Genomic DNA, 19443 nt, shown 5'->3' with positions numbered 1-19443 from the left:
TTCATCCAGACAAAAACAGGAGCGCTGATGCAGAGAAGGTCTTCAGGGAAATGGCTGAAGGTAAATAATGATTTCATCCATTCATGAAATTAAATGATGTGAAATCAAACAAATTTTTAATGATCTGTTTCCCCTTCTCCAGCTTACTCGGTTCTCTCTGATAAGGAGAAAAGGAGGCAGTATGATAGTATGGGCCATGGCGCTTTCCTAGAAAACGCTGACACAGACCAAGAACAGGACACAGGCTTCCACTTTAGTTTCCCTGACTTCTTTCATGACCTCCATGGTAGTCCCTTTATGGAGGATTTCCACTTCCACTGGAGTTTTCCTCTGGAGGAAGAAGAAGAAGAAGATGATTTATATGAACATTTCTCCTTTTCTGAGCCAAATGTTATCTTCTTTTCAGAGGATGAAAACGAAGAAGATCTGTATTATTAGTTTTTAAAAATCTTTTTATGTACTTTTTTTTTTTTTTTGCTTCCATATACTTTTATTGTATTTATAATAAAGTTACCTGATTAAACGTGGCTTGATCTCAGTCTAAGTTGAGTTTTTACTTCACTCTTTTTTTATGGAGCAGGCAGCAACACCAGTAGCTGAGAGATAACTGAGTGGACGGTTGTGGCACTTTTCCTGTGTGGGCGTGCCTCAGGTCCACAGTTACTGACTAACTTACTGCTGTTTGTCAACGTCAGCACATTACATTCACCAACGTTTTACTCTGCTTCTCTGAGGTCCACTGTGCACTTTGAGCCAGAGGATATCCTGTGCCCTCTCAGCAATTGAAGCTGGAGAGCAAACGACAGACAAAAGAGCTGAATTTAGTGAAATAAAAGGAGGTTCAAACTTTTTTTCAAAGCAAACTGGAAGCAAACATTTGATAGACGGAAAATGATGGTAAGTCCAGCAGATATCAATTTTGAAAATGCGTGAGTGTCATGTGATTTGTAAACCCAACTAATCATCCATCAAAGGACTGAAGTGTGCTTTTTCTTCTTTCTCCTGTCATTGTTTGATCTTTGCAGGCATTGATTACAAAGATTTTAACATGTTTTTTTTCTGCAGGAAGAAGTGAAGGATACGTCCTCATTTCTGAGCGTCCAAGTCCACAACATCAAAGTTACAGAAGTGCTACAAGAGGGAGATTCGCTCACCTTTATAATTGTGTCTCAGAAGGTATAAAATGTATGTTTTTGCTGCAAAGGGGATTTATTCTCTGAATGAATGTTTGATTTTCTTTCCACTGGGTGTTGCAGTTGTCTGGAACAGGAGAGTTTCATGTGGATCGAACTTACGAAGACTTTGAATGGCTGCAGCAGCACCTCTACTCCATGGAGGATGTCCCTGGAATACAGGGAGTCATAGTAAGACCTCTTTTAGCATCTGCTGACCCCATATTGTAGCCGGTGTATATTTTCCTAACAATCACACGTCAGAAACACAAACTAATCTTATCACAATAGACATTACAGTTTGTTCAAGCTCTGTTATCTGGCATTTTTCTTGTGGGTGTGCATAAGACTAAAGTGAAACTGATGTCTTGTTTTGACACCATGAGCTAAATGTGCAGTTTTCATTGTTTTTAATTATAAATCAAACAATAGTTTAAAACTGACACAGTTTAATGACATCCGAACAATTGCTTTTCAATGCTTAAGATAAACAAGTACAAAAGAATAATTAAATGATTACAAAAAAATTGAAAAATATAGAATTTAACCAAAGAAGTGAAAAGAGAATTAGAAGCTAAAAAATGCAATGAATTTATTGTGATATAGATGCATTTACATTTGCACCTGCCAAAATGTTAAAAATATATTAATTTTGTTAGACATTATCTGTTGGTTTTTGCTCACATCCCCCTTTTTTTAACCAGGAAGATCATGTCTTTCCTGCTCTTCTCCATACTATCTTGTATTGTAAAGTGACACATCTGCATGGTCTAAGTGAATAATGTTTTCCTTGTTAAGTTATTAAAGTCTGTTTTGCCAAATACAGTGGCACAAAAAAGTATTTAGTCAGCCACCAATTGTGCAAGTTTCTGCACTTAAAAAGATGAGAGAGGCCTGCAATTTTCCTTATAGGTAAACCTTAACTGTGAGAGACAAAATGAGATCAAAAATAACATTGTCTGATTTTTTAAGAAATTATTTGTAAAATGGTGGAAAATAAGCATTTGGTCAATCACAAAAGTTCAGTTCAATACTTTGTCATATACCCTTTGTTGGCAATGACGGCAGTCAAACATTTTCTTTAAGTCTTCACAAGGTTTTCACAAACAGTTGATGGTATTTTGGCCTATTCCTCCATGAAGATCTCCTCTAGTGATGTTTTGGGGCTATCACTAGGAAACATGACCTTTCAACTCCCTCCAAAGATTTTCTATTTACCGGTATATCACAATTGTGACTAAATACGGTGCTTCTCTGCCCCAGTGTTTATTCGTTTACAGCTTCAGTGTCCCAGGAAACCTTATTTTCAATGATGTTTTTAAGCCCTTTTTACTCATATGTTTATCAATTAGTAGTTATAATTTTGCTTTTATAGTTTTATTAGCAGCTTTAGTAGTGTGATTGTTTTTATGACTGCTTGTGCAGCACTTTGGAAACACTTTTGTTTGTTCGAGTATGTGAATCCATTGATTTGCCTACAGTAGATATGAAATGAGTAATTTTCTAAAACTGAGTTTGAAAAACAACTCTTTTGGTTTTTCAAGTTTCCTCCTCTTCCTGCAAGACCTCAGGTGAACGCATCGTCCAAAGTTCTGAAACATCTTGGTGAGTCTGTCATCACATTAAACGCCTCATACTGTATCTGCATGAACGTTTACCAGATAAAACGGTAAAATGTCCCGGTTTAGTATCTGATCAGAGATTTTTTTTAAGTGAAATCAGAAATGTTTTTGTCGTATCTGCAGGTGTCCTTGGATTGGGAGAGTGGCAGCCGTACTGCAGAGCGCTGGAAACTTTCCTCCGGCAGGTAGCGGCACACGGTATACTCGGCAAAAACAAGGGCGTGGAGATCTTTCTGACGAGCTCAGATGTAAGTGGCCAAAACTGGTTTGCTCCACTTTTTATTCCTTTTTTTCAAACTATATCCCAGTAAAAAAAAGAGTTAAAGAACAGTGTGAGGATGTTTGTTTTTACAAGAGAGAGATAAAAATAGTTAAACTTTTACAGCATCATTCCAGAGGAAGGGTTTGTCATGTGACTAACAGAGTAAACTTTAAAGTCACAAACGCTTATAACTTTGCAGAACCACTTTGATGACAATAGTGTTTTTGGAGTTTTAGCATGTTCTTGTGGCATTTTTCTCATGACAGAGGGTTTATTTAAAGAAAGTTAAGCTGAAAAATGAAAGAACAATACAGTTTGTGACGCAGAAAATACTCTGTTTCTTGCTTGAGCTCTAACAACAAGGAAGGGAAGGGGGGCGGGGTTGCTCCGTGCCACCCACAACTCAGAGGCAAATTTCGAATGACCTACCACTGCTCTGCAGAAACGATGTCCTAAAACAACACAGTTTGTTTCATTTTGGCTAAAAATGGCATTATCATAATTAAAATAATTCTTTGAAAATAAATCAAAAGATGATCGGACTGGGACTTTAATGTTTGAGGACGCACACAAAAAAAGACGACTTTCAACCTCAGAGGTTAAGATCTTGTTATCAGAGTTTTTTTTAGCTTATTAAATTATAGAATGCATGTGTGCACATGTGACAAGCATAGAGGAGTTCTCATTTATGGATAATCAGATTCTATGCAAATGAACACAAAGGAGAGCTTCTGATCATAAAACTGAAGCTCAAAGAGAAATTAGTGCCTCATTACAGGTGCAGCTTGTAAAGCATGCATTTTAAAATATGAGTCAACCTTACATTTATGTGTTACTTTGTTGTATACTATTGCTTTTAGAGCATGAAAAACTTGAATTTCTATGTCCAGCCTCCAGGAAGACAGAAAGCAAAGAAAAACATTTTCAACCGACTGAGTCAAGCCGTGGAAGAGATGAGGAAAGAGGGCCATAAGGTACGCCTAAGGCAACACAGAGACAACATGTCGATGTTGGATGTCGGGGGGGGTTCATTGCTGTTAACAACTGACTCACTAGGATGTGGACGACTTCTTCCAAACCAAGCGAGATCACAACTTTTTGCTAACTGGTTACACCAAGATGGCCGCTGAGGTGAGGGAGTCGCCTGTCTGTCTCTGTTTTTGTCCGTCTCACGTGTTTTCAGAGAAAACCTGATACATTCACATTTTTTACATCTAGAAATTCCTGGATGTGGTGCTTACAGAGCAAAGTAAGAAACATCTGCCTTTGTCATTTTCTAAATGTTGTGTTTTTTGGGATTTATGTGTTTCTTGTTCCACTGAAATGATGTGGCTGCATCTCTGCAGAAATTGCAGTTGCCTGCGGTCACTTTTCAGCCTCTCTTCACCTCTGCATGGAACCAGAGGAGAATCCTGAAAAGCACGATTTTTCTCAGTAAGGGGAAATACACACAACAAGTGATCAAACTGACCATTTTTGGTTTGTGTCATTTATTTTTATCTCTAAAACAACCAAACTGTAAAAAAAATTGTAAAGATATTTAAATTAAGGTTTTATAGGCTGAATAGTCTGGTCCTCCTTAGTTTTAATAACTTTTTTTACACTGTCCCAAATATTTTTAATAAACTAAATACCTTTGTGTTGCAAAAAAAAAGAAGCTTGTAAAGTAATTGATTATGACAAACTTCTTTACCTCTCTACAGGGTTTGTGTGAAATTATCAGAAGTCTTCAACTCTATGAAGGTAAAACTTTTAACCCAAATATTGTAGAAGCCTGTCACTCACTGCTGCCCCAAAAATGACCTGTTTGTGTTCTTGTGTGTTTTTTCTTGCAGAAAAGCATGACTAGCGCTGCCATGAATGACATGAATACTCTTGGACTGGGTCTGGATCTGGAGTCTCGATACCAGGAGGCAGAAAAGGTCTGAAGTTCATTTAAAGCTACCCAGAAAGCAAAGTTGTTCAGTCAAACTCGAGTATCTTTAACCCAAAAAAGCATGACGTGCTTTAACCTTTTAAAGATCCAGAAAAGCACAAAATATCTCTCAATATTATTCTTTTAAAGTAAAGGAAATCTGTGTAAAACAATAAATGAACACTATTAGACTTTCATAGAATACATTTGTAATATTTTAATTTGTATTCTTTAGCCTTTAAATTAATACAGAAATAGTTTTATTCAGGATTTTTTTCTTATTTATATACTTATTTATTTTGAACTATTCATTTAATATTTTTTATTTATTTTAGTGTTGTAAGAAACAATGTTTTTGCAGTTAACTTTGTAATTTTTTAACCTAAACTTTAAAAATATTTGGTTCAGGTAAATATGTTAGAGAAATAAAGTGGATTGAGCTTCTGGAGGTCTTTAAACATTTACTTTTTTGTTTAATTCCTACATATTCAACCCGTATAGTTGCACACAATTTAATCACAAATAGCCAGAAAATTTGAGGAACTATTTATAATTAATTTTCCTTATTAAAAGCAAATCAAGGCAACATGGAAATTACATTGAGTTTATGGCAGAAACGTAATTCCATAATCCTGTATGTGTAAAACATATCAAACAGAAACACTGACTGACTTCAACCTCTGATTCCTTTCAAAATAAAGGAAATGCTTTTTAGGAGAACCTGCAAGCTGGTGGAGCTGCAGAATGCGACGAAAAATGCAGACAAGGCCAAACCCCTGAAGAAAACTGCGGTGAGACTTTAGGCGCATTCTCCTTGGTGACCAGCAGGTGGCAGCACTTACACATGAGTAGCGACAAAGACACATTGTAAGGTGATGCTCACTTTCTTCAGATGGAGGAGGCAAAGAAAGCAACAGAGACGGAGTTTAGGCAGATTTGTGAGGTTGCAAAGAAAGAGGTAAGACACACATTGATGTTTGTCCACAGATCTGCAGAAGGCGGTTCTCATGGTTTTCCTTTCTTTGCCACAGATAATTCAGCTGGAGAGCAAACACGTGGAAACACTGCAGCAGGCTCTGGTTCAGTGGTGTGAAAAGCAGCTTCTTACAGCCAAAGAAAGCGCTGAGGTGTACAGCCAGCATCTGCAAACTTTTAAACGGATGTAGTGACTTCAAGGATTCACTTTTTTACATAACCTGAACCTCCAAATATAGCACCACAGGGTGGTTTATGTACATTTCCTTCACTCACAAAACATTTTCTTATTTCAATCAGGTAAATCGATGCTCACACTCGCACACATTACCCATATTCTCCTAAATCACAATAAAAAAATCTAGTATCATCATACTGAAGTGATACGGAAGTGAGATGCTTTTACTGTGCTGCCACAATGTGCTGAGATTGTATTGTACTGCAGGAGCTCGAGGCTCACAAAATAAAGTGTGATGAATTGATTCCCAAAGTACCTACTTGCCTTTGTGTGAGTTTCTCACTGCTGGATCATTAATCAGTTGGTTTGACTGCTTCTGCAAGGACATGGCAGCAAGGACATTGTGCACCGTCTTTTTGTTTGGCTTTTTGAAAGCCCTCCGCAGCTGTGAATACCTGTAAGTGATCTCTCCAGCAGCCATTCTGTTTCCCCTGTGATTACAGAGAAACCTTAAGGAGCGCTGACACGTGGCTGCGAGAGATGGTGAAGGTTTCTGCACATAAGCCAAGCGTCAGCCTCCACCTCCCTGTTTTCTGTGGAGTTAAGTTCACTTCAACACTGCTGTGCGCTTCCTTTCATTTGTTCCGCTCTGTGACTTCTGGTGGAGCATTTCCCATTTGACTGAATAGGTCTGAGAGATGAGTGGGCAGAAATAAGATTTAACTTTAAGGGAAAAAAAAGTCTGAATCCTACAGGAGGGCTAAGGTCATGTTTTTCAATTCTTCCAAAATCTTTCTTTTAAATTGCTTTAAAAACATATTTTCTCGCTTCATCCTTGCTCTCTGGCTTAGAGGATCATCCAGCCTCATAAACACCAACCTGCTCCTCAACCTTAACAATAACTTTGATCATTTTATTACTCTCTATTCTAGGCTAGCTCTAAAAAGAAAAGATTGTCCATTGCTTGCACGTTTTGTGACAAAAAAGGATGCTTTCATTAAATTGTGAAAAACTACATTTGTGCATAAGTGTGTTTGTGTAAAAATAGAGCATTTGATGATAAATGAAAATGATTGTAATATTTTTGCCTTTTTATGTTAAAGTCCCACTCCAATCATCTTTTGATCTGTTTTCAAAGTTTTCCCTGTGATTTTTTAAATTATGAAAAATCATTAGAGCCCCCCCAACAAATAAACATTTTCAACCGACTGAGCCAACAGGAGTGGCACCGGGTAACCCTCTGTTGGTGAAGTGAAGGAGGGCTTTTACTTCTCTCATAGTTGATGAGAGCTCTCTGTTTACATGCTCTCTTGCTATCTTACAGCCCCTCCCACTCCTAACCTAATGTTGAGGGTGCAACAAAAATGGCATAACTGCATATTTTTAGTCACAAATACAATCTTTTTCAAAAATATTTTTTCATTCCCTCACAATTTAAAACGATTTGAATAAATAAATACTCAAAAATGCAATTTTGATCTTTTTTTTTTTACAAATAAATGTCCTCTATCATCAGAAAAATGCCACAAGAACATGTTAGAAATACAAAAAAACACATTTTTTGAATCAATACGTCTTTAAACAAGGAAGTGATCATAAAAAACTGTGGACAAAATTTAGTACCAATTCATTTCAATAGTGTCTTTGTTTTTCTTAAGCATTTCGCTCATCATCCTTTTTAAAGATTTATCTCTGCAAAGATCACATAAAGTTTCACCTCAGATCACTGATGACGGATTGTCGTCTCTCCTCGAGTCAAGATAGTTGATTAGAAATGTGTTCACTTTGGTGCTGAATCATGTGCTTCCATGTCGGACGGTAACCTGGTTTCCCAGCTCCAGGTGGACCGCACAAGGTCTACCAAAACTGAAGTAGGGGTTTCAAATTCCACACCTCTAGGGCCGGCGTCCAACATGTTTTCTTACCAAGCTGCCATAGAAGCTCCTTATTGGCTAAACACACCTGATCCTGGTAATCAACAGCAGATGAGGCGGGATTTCTGGAAAACCAGCTGGAAGCCGCCCTCAAGGCCTGGATTTGAACACCCCTGAAAAAGAGTGTAGGGATGAGCTCATCCCCTTTTCCACAAACAAAGATTTTCATGAAAATCATGGGAACTTTAAAACAAAGAATTTTTTACTAATGTGTTCATTTTCTTGTTAAAATCCCAGCTGATCTGAGGTTTTGTCCTAGCCAATAATTATTTTTAATTTTATTCTGTGATAAAAATCCTCTCTCTACATTCACATCAATGGCTCTTTAAATGTCACCATCAAAGCTTTTGCACTTCATCGCTGTGTGGTTTTAATGAAACTTATCAAATTTTAACCATGCTCCTTCTTTTTTATTTGTTTATTTATTTCATAAAATCTACCTAAACCTCCATTGTTGCATTACAAAGAGACAGCACAATTAAGAAATGTAATCTTTCACAGGCTTCATCACATAATTCTCTGCACTTTCATTCTCATTCTGGATGCTCATGCAGGATCCCTGTAACTGCATCAGAGCAGATGAATTTCTCAGCAGGGGAGCCTCATTACTGCTGCTTTCTTTGTGGTGCTGCAGTGGCTGACTGATGTGCATGGTGGATGCACACTCACACAGCTACAAGAGCTCTCCTCCGCTGAGAGCATGACCCAGTTCAGGGGTGAGTAGCTCATAGCAACACTCTGTGTGAGCAGGAGAGTGTGTGCGTCCTACTGAAAGCGCACACCTCGAGCTGATTCTCTAAAGCAGCTCATTACTGGTGGAAAGGCAGCACTCAGCATATCGTCCCGTGCCCTGACAAGAGCCGGTTTGTCAAGTGAAAAGTGAACATACAGTAGGACAAGGTGCCATGACTCAGCCAGTCTCTCAAAGCTGCAGCGCGTCCATTAGATGGGGTTTGGGAGCTGGTTATATGAGAGTCAATATGAAGTTAAGCCACAGTTGCTTGGTAGGTTTCACTGACAAGTTGAACAAGGGGGCGTTCTATTACAACATGCTCATCCAGAACCATGAAAATGATGCGCACAAGCTGCAGCACAACAGAGACAGTGTTTTCACTGCTGTCTCTGGGGGGTCCCAGCCCTTGGAAAGCAAAGGAAAAATCAACATTGTCATCTTGTTTATCCATGCTGCTTAATCCCAAACCAAAAAGCATGATGGACAGTAAAAAAACTCTATCCAAGATTGTTGACGCTTTGTTCGATTTTTTCACAGTCAGTTTAAAAATTGCATGTCTGATGTCCTGCTTCTGTTTAGAGCAGCTTCATAACTCACATTTATAATAGGAATGACATTAAGATTGGACCACTTAGAGCCAAATCCAACCCTCAAGGCAGCTCTCAACCCCTGATTGGATCCTCCATCGATTCTCAATCCACTGCAAAGCATTAGAATTGCTAATCTTCCCCATGTTTCTGTTCAGTTCTGAATAGAGCCTTAAATATTAATAGATTCATGCACTCCTCCTGACTGCTTGTCATGCATTCAAGGGATAACGGGTGATGGCCTGGTACTGTTAATTAGGATTGTTGAGTGCTGTTTGCAGCAGTGACTTTTCTGACATCTCCTAACACATGACGGTTCCCAGAAAACACAAAAACATGCAAAAACCCTCTCATAGGAGACATAGGGGGGGCAGGGTGAGGCTTTTCTGAAATTACAACATCATCTTTTATTCATTCGTTAATGAAATATAAAAAAAAAATGGGGGGGATGCACACAAAACAGTTTCAGTAAAACTGGGATGATGCTTTGTTGTCCAGGGATGATCAAGTTCATAACTCAGAACACACGCCGTTACACACACACTACAACCACCCATTATTGTAAGATCAATTATTCATCAGTTTTTCCACAGCAACAACACAAGGCTCCTGACCCCAGAGGTCACCCTGTCACATGTGCTAACATGTGGCTCTCCTGCATCTCCATTATTAACATGGCGTTTGCTGCTGCGTGGGCTCCCACGTGGCCACAGGAAGATATATCGTGTGCCGCACGCTCTTCAAATTCAAGGCAGAGATTAAAGAACGGGAGAGCTGCTCGACTTCCTGTCTCTTGCAACTGCAAAGGGAGGTTTGAGAGATCTAAGGAACCTGGATCCTCAGATCTTCGAAGAAAAAAAAAACTTTTCAACACTGCAAAAAAAGATCTTGCAAAACTTAACTTTGTATCCTGGAGTTCATCCTGAATTGCACTTTGATTAAAGTAGAAAATAAACCCGTGAAGTGCTGTAAAATTATGCAGCTTTATTTCAAGGACAGATGACTTGATGGGATGCTGCGCTATGGCAGAGGAGACCAGGTCTTCTAAAGGACAGACTCTGTTCTCTCCACCTTCAAACAGCATTTCAAGGGCAAACAGCACGAACGCCCCTGCAGCAACATCTGTCACAGAGACATTTTCAATTCCTGTTTTTAATTTCACTTGTCCATACAGTCATTAATGTCCTCTGGTTATGGCTCCTAAATTACATTTTGAGATAATACAGGCAAAGTATCATTAAATTCCAGTCACAGGTAATGCCTGGTAAACTCCCACTATGATTCAATTAGAAAGCACACAGCCTGCCTCCCTGCTGATTGTGCTCTTAATCAGACCATTCCTACTGCAGGGCTATCAAGAGCTAAGAGAAGAAAGAAAGACGGAACAAAGCCACTCAAATTGAGCAATTTTTTTATGTTGTGTGCTTTACCTGATAAAAGCATTATAACTCAGAGTTGTTTTCTAGTGTAGTGTCATTCACGACTGCACATCAACAGTTTGTTCATTAATCTGAGCAAGCTCGCTTTTTTCTTTTCATGCTTTTCACAAACTCCTGGGCAGCTTGCTGCTCCTCTGCATTCAAATATCTTGTAATAGTTTTGCTTTGTTGGAACAGAATTATATTTGCACAGTCTGCTGTTTGTGTTTTATAGTACTTTCTCTGCAACAGAGAAACCCTTTTGTTCAGACTTTCTTGTGAATCTTATTTTTCTGTCCTAGAACACATTTGATATTGAATGAGGATGTGTTGGACCAGAGTTTTGTTTGATGCCTTTTCTGTTCTGACAGTAGTTCTTTGAACCCGATCGTAGACTTTTCATGTTTGCACTGAAAAAATTAAACAGGAGAAAAATGTGTTTGATAAATTGCTTAAAAAAAAACCAAACAGTCAACCCAGATACTTTAAAATCAGTGTTGATGCTTTTCGTGTCTCTGCTCATGGAATGTAAAAAAAGTAAAATTGTTTTTTTGTTATGACAAAGTGATGCTGACATACAGTCCAGGAAAAAGGGAAAAATGCATTAATGCTCGGCCACCAGGTTTCCCTCAATGACAGTTGTTATGAATATCAGCGTAGAACGTGCACTAATGCAGGTATTTAGCTTACTTTAGGACAAAAAAAAACAAAAATTCTGAACAAAACAAAATTCAATTAAAAGGTTTTGATGCGTCTGTATTTCAAGCACAGACATTTTAACAGAATAGGAATAGCAAAACAGCCAAATGTCTGAACAGAGCCTCAATCGCATAGAGGACTTCTGATCTGATCAAATGCATGGTCAAATGGAGTTTCCGAACAGTGAAAAGAAATGCTCTTTTATTCTGGATTTGAAAATCACAAGTGTGCAGCATCTGTCAGAGAAGATCAGAGTAAGAGTGGAGTAAGGAAGGCTTTTCTTGAGGATTTTCTTAATTCCTGCAAATCTGGAAGCCTGGTTGCTGGATTATATAGTTTAATATGCAAATGCTCAAGCTGGAGAAATACAGTCTGTTTCATGGATGTTCTAGATAAAGACGTATTTCTATAGGGCACAAGTCAGAAAATTGCGCATTGTTAGAACAAATGTTTTTTCCTGGGAATGTGCCTTCCCTTTCTGGAGAGACTGTGTTTTTTTTTTTAGCCCAGAGTCTCAGCAGGGACTTTTTTTAACACAGAAAGAAAATCTGGTACAGTTTGCAATAAAGGGTAATTTTCTGTTGATTACAGAGCAGCTGCAGAAGAATGATCATCTCCAAACCGGATCGCTGCAGATATCTCCTGAGCTTTACCTTCCTAGCTGTCAACTCCATAAATGCTGTTCTACAACTTTTACCAGACGTTCCAAAAACACAAACATTCATACCAAACTAATGAGAGACAAGGAAAGTCTGAATGAAATTTTCTCTAATTGGACAAAGTATCATTTATACTTTACAAGGGCAACTTAATTTCATGAGAAAGAAGGTAAAACAGCAGCAAATTGTCTGCATAATTTCTTTCTTCATCACAACACAAGTTTTTTAAATAAGTCACTTACAAACCAAATTTGAGGAAAATTTAAAGTACACATACTCCAACGTTTGTGTTTTAAACAGTTTATCGTGGCATTTTTCTAAAAATTGGGGACATTTGTTGGGACGTTAAGCTTAAAATTGCATTTCTCAGTATTTCAGTGTTGTAAATCAGGAGAAGATGAAAAACTGCCTTTTGAAAAAACACAGAAAATATGCTGGGCGGACCACAAACTTCCTGCTTCACCAATTTAAAGCATTCACTTGTTTATCTCCATGTATGTCTTTGTTTTTCTTGTCTGAGCTGGCATCTGGCTCATAACTGTTCGCCTGGATGGCTCCAATATTGCTTGCAATTTTTGTTGCACCGCAAATGTTAGATTGGGTGTGTGAGGAGCTGTAAGGTAGTGGGAGAGTTCCCAGCAATGGGAAGTGAAGGACGTGGCGGGGTTGCTCTGCGCCAACAAAAGCAAATTTCTATCTGTCGCTCTGCAGAAGCAACCCATGTTTTTTTTTATTTGCTTAAAAACGGCATAATCATAATTCAAAGACAGCAGAGAACGTTTCAAAAATAGATCAAAAGATGATCGTAGTGGGACTTTAGGCAAAGCTTAGACAAAGGGAAAAAATAAACTGAGGTTTTCTGTGAAGGTGGTGCTCATATTTTGGTAAAAATCACAGAAGTGGATGAATTTTTGTCATGAAGTGATAATGACTGATGAAGGAGCGCATGCCCCATCCTGTCCAAAAGACCCCTTGTGAACTGGGAATTAGACTTCCTGCTAAGTGAGAGCTCAGAGGGAAACAACAGCAGAGCCGGCGTATGAGTCACAATCCCAACACTTATTAGAGCTGTTCTCACTGGGACAATGAGCACTAAACAATCGTTTGTTAACAGTACAGCTACAAACTGAGTGAGGAAAAAGCACAGCAGATAAATATTTTCCAATACCGAGGAAAGTTTCTGTGCAAAGAAATGCCAGTTCTGTTTATCTGTGTCATCAAAGAAAAACCTTTGAGAGCTGCACTGCTACTGCAAGGTCAGGGAAGAACAGAGCTGCGTCAGTACAAGCAAACACATCCTCTTTGTGCTGAAAATGAACAAAAACAGTATTTTTAAGCACATAGTGGAAAAGAGCAAAGAAAGCCTTTGCTGTGATGACAGAATACATTGAATGCTGGGTGTTAAGTGCCGTAAGTGACTGGAGAAGACAGTCAGCCATGCAGGTTTCAGTACTCCACAGATGGGGGCACATTACATTCAAAGGGCTGTTGCAGAGTTTAAGGAGCGGTCACTGCAAAGACACCATTTCTCTTAATGACCAAACTGATTGATGAACAGTTAAAAGCATTGATTTGGTGGATGTAAGAGCTCTGTTGGCAGACAGAAGCAGAAAGTTTGGAAATCCGTGCAAAACAAGTTTCATGAAAGGAAACTTTAACAATGCTGTTTGTTTTTGTGGAACCATGCAGAAATCCTGCTGCAGTTTTCTCCAACACTGGCAGACAGAACATCTTTAACTGGCTTTAACCCAAACCCAAACAGTTACAAAAAGTGCTGTCCATGTACAGATGTCTTGACTGCCCTTGTGATGCCCAGCAGGTTAAATGTGTTTAAGATTGACTGTCTTGCAAAGGCTCTCCATCACTCTGTGATTGGCTCATAGCAGGTCATCCATCCTCTACCTCAGGTGCAGCTTCATCAAGCGCTGGAGGCAGAAAAAGAGCAAGACTTCCCTCCAGCTCAGAGGTCTCGATGCTGGCACTATGTCCTTCAAAGAGATTGTGTAAAATGTCTACTTCTGTTTGATAATTTCAAAGGTTTTGCAGCCAAAATGCTTTTCAGATCCTCTTTGGATCTTTCAGTTTTCATTCAGGTTTTATGTGATTGGTTAATTTTCTTTTTTCTCCAATAAAAAAAAGATCACTTTCTTATGAAAACCCCTGCTCCTCTTTTCTAGACTTATCTGTATATTTAACTGATACCAAGAAAGTGTGGTCCCGAGGGAGTTTATTTTTCTATTGGCAGATGCACACAAAAGAAGGCAGGAGACGGAGGTACAAAAATTAAAATGATTTTATTACAAAACATTAAAACCAATTAAAAATGGACCCGTTAAAAGACATACACAACAAATTCAGTATGCTGAGGACCAGCAGACTTAAGGGAGGTGGAGGCTCCCAGAGAACAAAGATAAAATTTCACCCCACTCACGTGATGCAGACCACACACACACTGTGAAACCTTCACCCAAGGACACGTCACTCCAAACTGGGGGGGATAGCCTCCACCTAGAATTCTGGGCTGGCACCTGAGTCCTCAGCACTGAGGGAGGGGGGAAACAAAGGTGGATCACACAATAAAATCCAGTTAAAACACAGGTCTAAAAGAATTGTGTAAAAATGCTAAAAGCAAAATAAAAGAAACTCTCGTGAGAGTAAGTCCGCCCGTAGGGTGCTGCTCAATGAACGGAGCGCGGCCGAGCTTTTATTCTCGTTGGTGGAGGATTCAGGCGTGACGCCCCGTTAGTCCTCCGTTGCTCAGGCTCAAAGGCAGCTGAGGAGCACCCGGGCCCGGCAGAACCCTGGTCAGGAGTCTACAGGGATTCTGATCACGAGCGGTGACAGTTCCTTAAAATAATTCTAAAATTCAATATATAAAAAGCAGCAGCTGTTCAGCAGGTGGGAGCGTCAGAAAGTCCCCGGCGCTGCAAGAACAACAAACATTACCAAAATAAAACAAAAAAAGAACAGCTTAAAGGCAAGCGCAGGACTTGACCCTCGCCGGCTTACCAGACAGACTGTTCGTCACCTGGGAGGCGCGCTCGATGGCAGAGGCTGTATTTTGCTCAATCTGTGCCTGCAGGTCTCATCCGGAGCTGAAAGAGTGTGTTAATATGAGGCAGCGAACAAACTCTTGTCCTTAGCCTACCACCGCTACTTTACCTGTGAGGCTAGCCGGAGGTGTGAAAACAGGAAGTGGGCGGTTCCAATGGCCAAATGCTGCCCCTGGCCGAGTGAAGGCTTCTTTGCCCTTTATAGCGCCCCATGAGGCCAGTGCTAGTAATCCTCTGCCCTACAGCACCTGAGCCAATTAATCCTGCCACAAAAGCTTTCATTCGTTGTATGGAAAAAAGGTTTTCAATCTCAGGTCGGAACACAAACAAGTGTTTAACGCTTTTGACCTGAGGAGAAGTGTGTAGAGCACAGTGTGACTCAAACATGACATGTAGTTGATTATCTTAAACCAGGAGATCTGAAGCTGCAGAAGCATCCATTTCACAACTCTGAGAAACACATCTGAACAAAGCCTACAGCATGCAACACTCAAGAACTCCTTGTGCAGATGTCATAATGAAGTTTACACGAGAATTAGAATTATTTTTTTGAATCAAGTAAAAGCCATGGTTGTAATGTTCCAAGCAGGACAACTCAAACTAGAGAAACACATGGGAATAAATAAATATTAATTTATTTGAAGATATTCAAAAGTCAAATGTTCCGCCAGTTGCGGGGGGTGGGGGTGAGGGTGGGGGGTTGCTGAAACTTCCTAGTGACAAAAAAACAGAGAAGGAGCATGCTAGAACAGTCATGGAAAGAGGGGGAATCCCTCATGGGAGGCAAACAAATCCATAATCCAGAGGCAAAACTCAGAGGCAGAAAAGGCAAGTAGATACACCAAGGGGACAGACTTAATCTTAGGCAGGGACAGAAAAAGGGTCAAATAACAAATAAGCAAAAACTATGGAAACTTTGAAATGCTGGAATGTGAGTTACTGTCCGTCCTAAATAATGTGGCTCCCAGGTGGATGAATGACAATGATTAGGCAAACTAGGTGGACACTGGGAGAATCGAGATCATGCAAAGCAAAACACAAAGATCGTGAGGATGGCCACCCTTTTGAAATGTTTGTTTCAGTTGACATGAGCAAATCTAAAGCCAAAGCTATGGCTCTGATTCACCTCAAAAGAGGATCAATGGATGTGCACACAAGGCTCCATAATCAACTGTGTGTGGCTCATCATGTATACAGGTGAGCACATGAATACAGATGAGAAAAAATTAATTTAGTATTGATGAAGACAATTTGTCCTCCTCTTGAATGATGTTGTGGGGCCACAAAGGTGATCTGGTCAATCACTCAGCTCTGGTTGATGATGATTGATGTGGTCCTGTGTTGCACTTAATAGAACACCAGTCCACAATCCTCTGAAGGCTTGTGTGTGCGGCTGCAGGTACAGGAGCACGCCTCAGCCTCTGCATGAGGTAAAGCTGTTTTTAGTGCCAAAAGATTATTTGGTAAACGCTGGAACGTTTACTGAGAGAATAACTGAGATGGGGAAAAAAAGCATGTGTTCTACGATCACACTGGTTAAATCCCCCATGGGAGCTTAATGAGGTTTTGCGGTCAATTGGCAACAACGCTGACAAAACTATTAAGACTTTTTTCACAAACTCCTGTGTTATTAGCATTTGTTTCTGTATGTTACATTTGTTTTAGATGAGATCTTTACAGCTTTACCCAGACATCACAAAATTCATCCCATTTCGATTTCACTCTAAGAGCTCATCCAGGCTCCCATGTGTTTCATTATGAGGCTAATGCAGCGTCTCCTGTACCCACACCTGAGGGATCATCTGCTGCCTCTTTGCCTTGCTCTTCCTTCCATTTACCCCAGTTTTCCATTGGAGGTAATGAGTCAACTGCCCTAAATGGCTGCGTGGATCTTAATGTTCCCTCACCATCTGTGCAATATCGACAGCACAGCCCTTGATCCCGCTAAGAGAGGAATTAGATTCAGGGTTGAAGTGTCAGCATGGACAGATGCACACAATTACATTAGTAAAGAGTCACAGCCAGTTCAAGGGCTCTTCCTTTGATGACTGAGGTGCATCTCTGCCACCAGTAGAAATGTCTGGGATGTGATTTTATCTAAAATCGAGTGTTTATCAATGTAGATCAAAAATATGACTCAAAATCTAAAAGAATCCTAAAGTAAGAATTTATCTGATAAACCCTTAAATGTGTTTGGTAGGAGTCATAAGGAGGTTAAAACCAGTTTTTGTCCTACAGAATTTAACATTTCATCTATAAAATATGATCCAAAGAGATTCAGGAGCTTTACCACCAATCATGTTTGTATGTCAATAAAGTTTTCATCCATCAATCCATTTTCAGTCAGACAAAAACTCTTGCAGTAGAGTTTTGCAGAGTTTTTGGCTGCCTGAAAGGCGAACTCGTTCGCTGTTTTCTAGGATCGGGTTGCGTGAACAGACGTCTTAGCAAAAACTTCCCTCTCCCAGGTCACTTCTTCTTCAAAATAAAGGAATCTGATCTCTCAACATCCGCTGTGTATTCTGTGCATCGTAGATAAGACTTACACAAACACTGCACCATGTAGCGATTAGGCTAAATACATTTGGCCGTTGCTCCTCCCACAAGCGTCTGGGGAGCAATTTTTTTAAACTCTTTTTTTGGGTCTCGTGAACTTGCGTCAATCGCATATCTGTGTGTGAACACAGGATTATGCAGCGGAGCCGCCATCAGTGTGTGTGTGGGTGAATGAGACTGTTACATGCAGGGGTTTTTCATGTCTTTCTTTTGTTTCTTTCCTCTGCATGTGCTTAACGAGCTGAGTGAAGACACCTGGTGGAGACCTGACCAGCTGCACAATCAGGCCCCAAAGCCAGCCACCAGGCCTGCATATAAGCTCCTGTGAACCACTGGAGGAGGAAGCTCTTCCTGGATCACTACCAGATGAATGTTTTGAGCTTGCTGTGTTGGAGATTGTGGGAGGTTTGTGGACAGGTAAGACAGGGTACCCTGTACACCTCATGCAGCTTGCGTTCTGTTAGACACACTAGGTAAGTTGGTTGGTGCCACCCCTTGTATGTTTTATCATCACTTTATAGATAAGGCAGTGAGTCTTTTCTTTTCTTGTTTTAGTTTTAGCGCTTTGATAGCCAGGCTGAGTTTTGTTCTATTAATTTCATTCCTTTGGCCCAACCTTTGTCCCTACCTCCCCATCTCCACGTTCAATAAAATCTTTAAAAGTTCCTCATTGTGTGTTTATGTTACGTACACCTCCGCCCTAGACCTGTACGTTTGTGAACGTAACAGAGACTATGCCTGTAAAGCGCTTTGGGCCTTCTAAGAAGGTGGTAAAGCAATATATATGCAAACGCCACTTACCAACTTGTTATTTATTGTAACTAAGATCAACCGGTAAATTGAGAGCTTCACTTTTTGACTTAGCTCTCTCTTCACCACAACGGACTGGTACAGGGACCGCATTCAAATTATGCCACTCCAATCCGCCTGTCATCTCACACTCCGATCTTCCCTCACTCATGAACAAGACCCCAAGATACTTACTGTATACTCCTCCACCTGGAGTAGGAGCACTCTACCTATACCCACCTTCCTCCAGTCAAGAACCACGGCCTCAGACTTGGTGGTGCTGACCATCATCCCAGCTGCTTCACACTCAACCGCAAACTGCTCCAACGCATGCTAGAGGTCCTGGCTCAATGAAACCAATTGGACAACATCATCTGCAAAAAGCAGTTTTCATGAATGGTTCTTTGAATTTTTGAGTTTTATAGCAGAACTAGTGACCTGGTGACCATCTCTGATCACCTGTCAGGAGTGCCTGTTCTCTCTCTTTATCCTCCTAAAAAGTCAAGACAAAAATGTCTGATAAATCCTATAAACCTTTTAGTGAATTAATCATTCTACTGTTTATTTTTCTTTGCAGGTAGGCACCATCCATTCATTTTTCACTCATATTCACTCCTCAGCCCTTCATCCCTCCCTCCTCCTTCTTAACCTTGTCCATCTCATTTTTCCTTCTCTACTGTATTATCATTTGGCAGAAAGTGGATTCTGCCAAACTCACCAAGACATTGACATAATCCGCTCTCTCTGAGTATAGCCCCCAATTCCACAGTTAGAAACCTTGGGGTTTTACTTGACCAGGATTTATCATTTAAGGCTCACATATCTCAGGCATGTAGAACTGCCTTTTTTCACCTGCGGAATATTGCTAAGATCAGAAATATACTTTCTAAG

The 19443-nt window shown here is 39.9% G+C and overlaps 1 protein-coding gene and 1 long non-coding RNA gene across 2 annotated transcripts; one reads left to right on the top strand and one right to left on the bottom strand.

Annotated features, from left to right (window-relative positions):
* Window positions 1–696: 696 nt before the first annotated feature.
* si:dkey-28n18.9 (sorting nexin-6) lies at window positions 697–6439 on the top strand. The gene is made up of 14 exons (XM_004069105.5): window positions 697–897; window positions 1066–1176; window positions 1257–1364; window positions 2717–2777; window positions 2918–3042; window positions 3947–4030; window positions 4113–4187; window positions 4275–4305; window positions 4403–4490; window positions 4760–4799; window positions 4892–4978; window positions 5673–5762; window positions 5864–5929; window positions 6003–6439. The coding sequence occupies exons 1-14, from the start codon at window positions 892–894 to the stop codon at window positions 6135–6137; spliced, it is 1107 nt and encodes a 368-aa protein (XP_004069153.1). The 5' UTR covers window positions 697–891; the 3' UTR covers window positions 6138–6439.
* A 7990-nt stretch (window positions 6440–14429) lies between these two features.
* On the bottom strand, window positions 14430–15443 carry LOC105354133 (uncharacterized). The gene is made up of 3 exons (XR_013656227.1): window positions 15317–15443; window positions 15164–15249; window positions 14430–15078 (listed from the first exon to the last, which is right to left on the bottom strand). It is a non-coding gene; the product is annotated as an uncharacterized LOC105354133 (long non-coding RNA).
* Between the last annotated feature and the right edge of the window lie 4000 nt (window positions 15444–19443).

Source organism: Oryzias latipes, chromosome 5 (assembly GCF_053564925.1).
Source record: "Oryzias latipes strain Hd-rR chromosome 5, Olatipes_Hd-rR_3.1".
In the NCBI taxonomy this organism is placed as follows: domain Eukaryota; kingdom Metazoa; phylum Chordata; class Actinopteri; order Beloniformes; family Adrianichthyidae; genus Oryzias; species Oryzias latipes.
This window is presented reverse-complemented; position numbering and strand designations above follow the sequence as displayed.

Excerpts from the sequence above, each read along its gene's own strand:
- si:dkey-28n18.9 (XM_004069105.5), top strand. Across the intron at positions 4,188-4,274 it reads ACACCAAGATGGCCGCTGAG|AAATTCCTGGATGTGGTGCT; the intron begins GTGAGGGAGTCG and ends TTTTACATCTAG. Across the intron at positions 4,800-4,891 it reads AAGTCTTCAACTCTATGAAG|AAAAGCATGACTAGCGCTGC; the intron begins GTAAAACTTTTA and ends TTTTTCTTGCAG.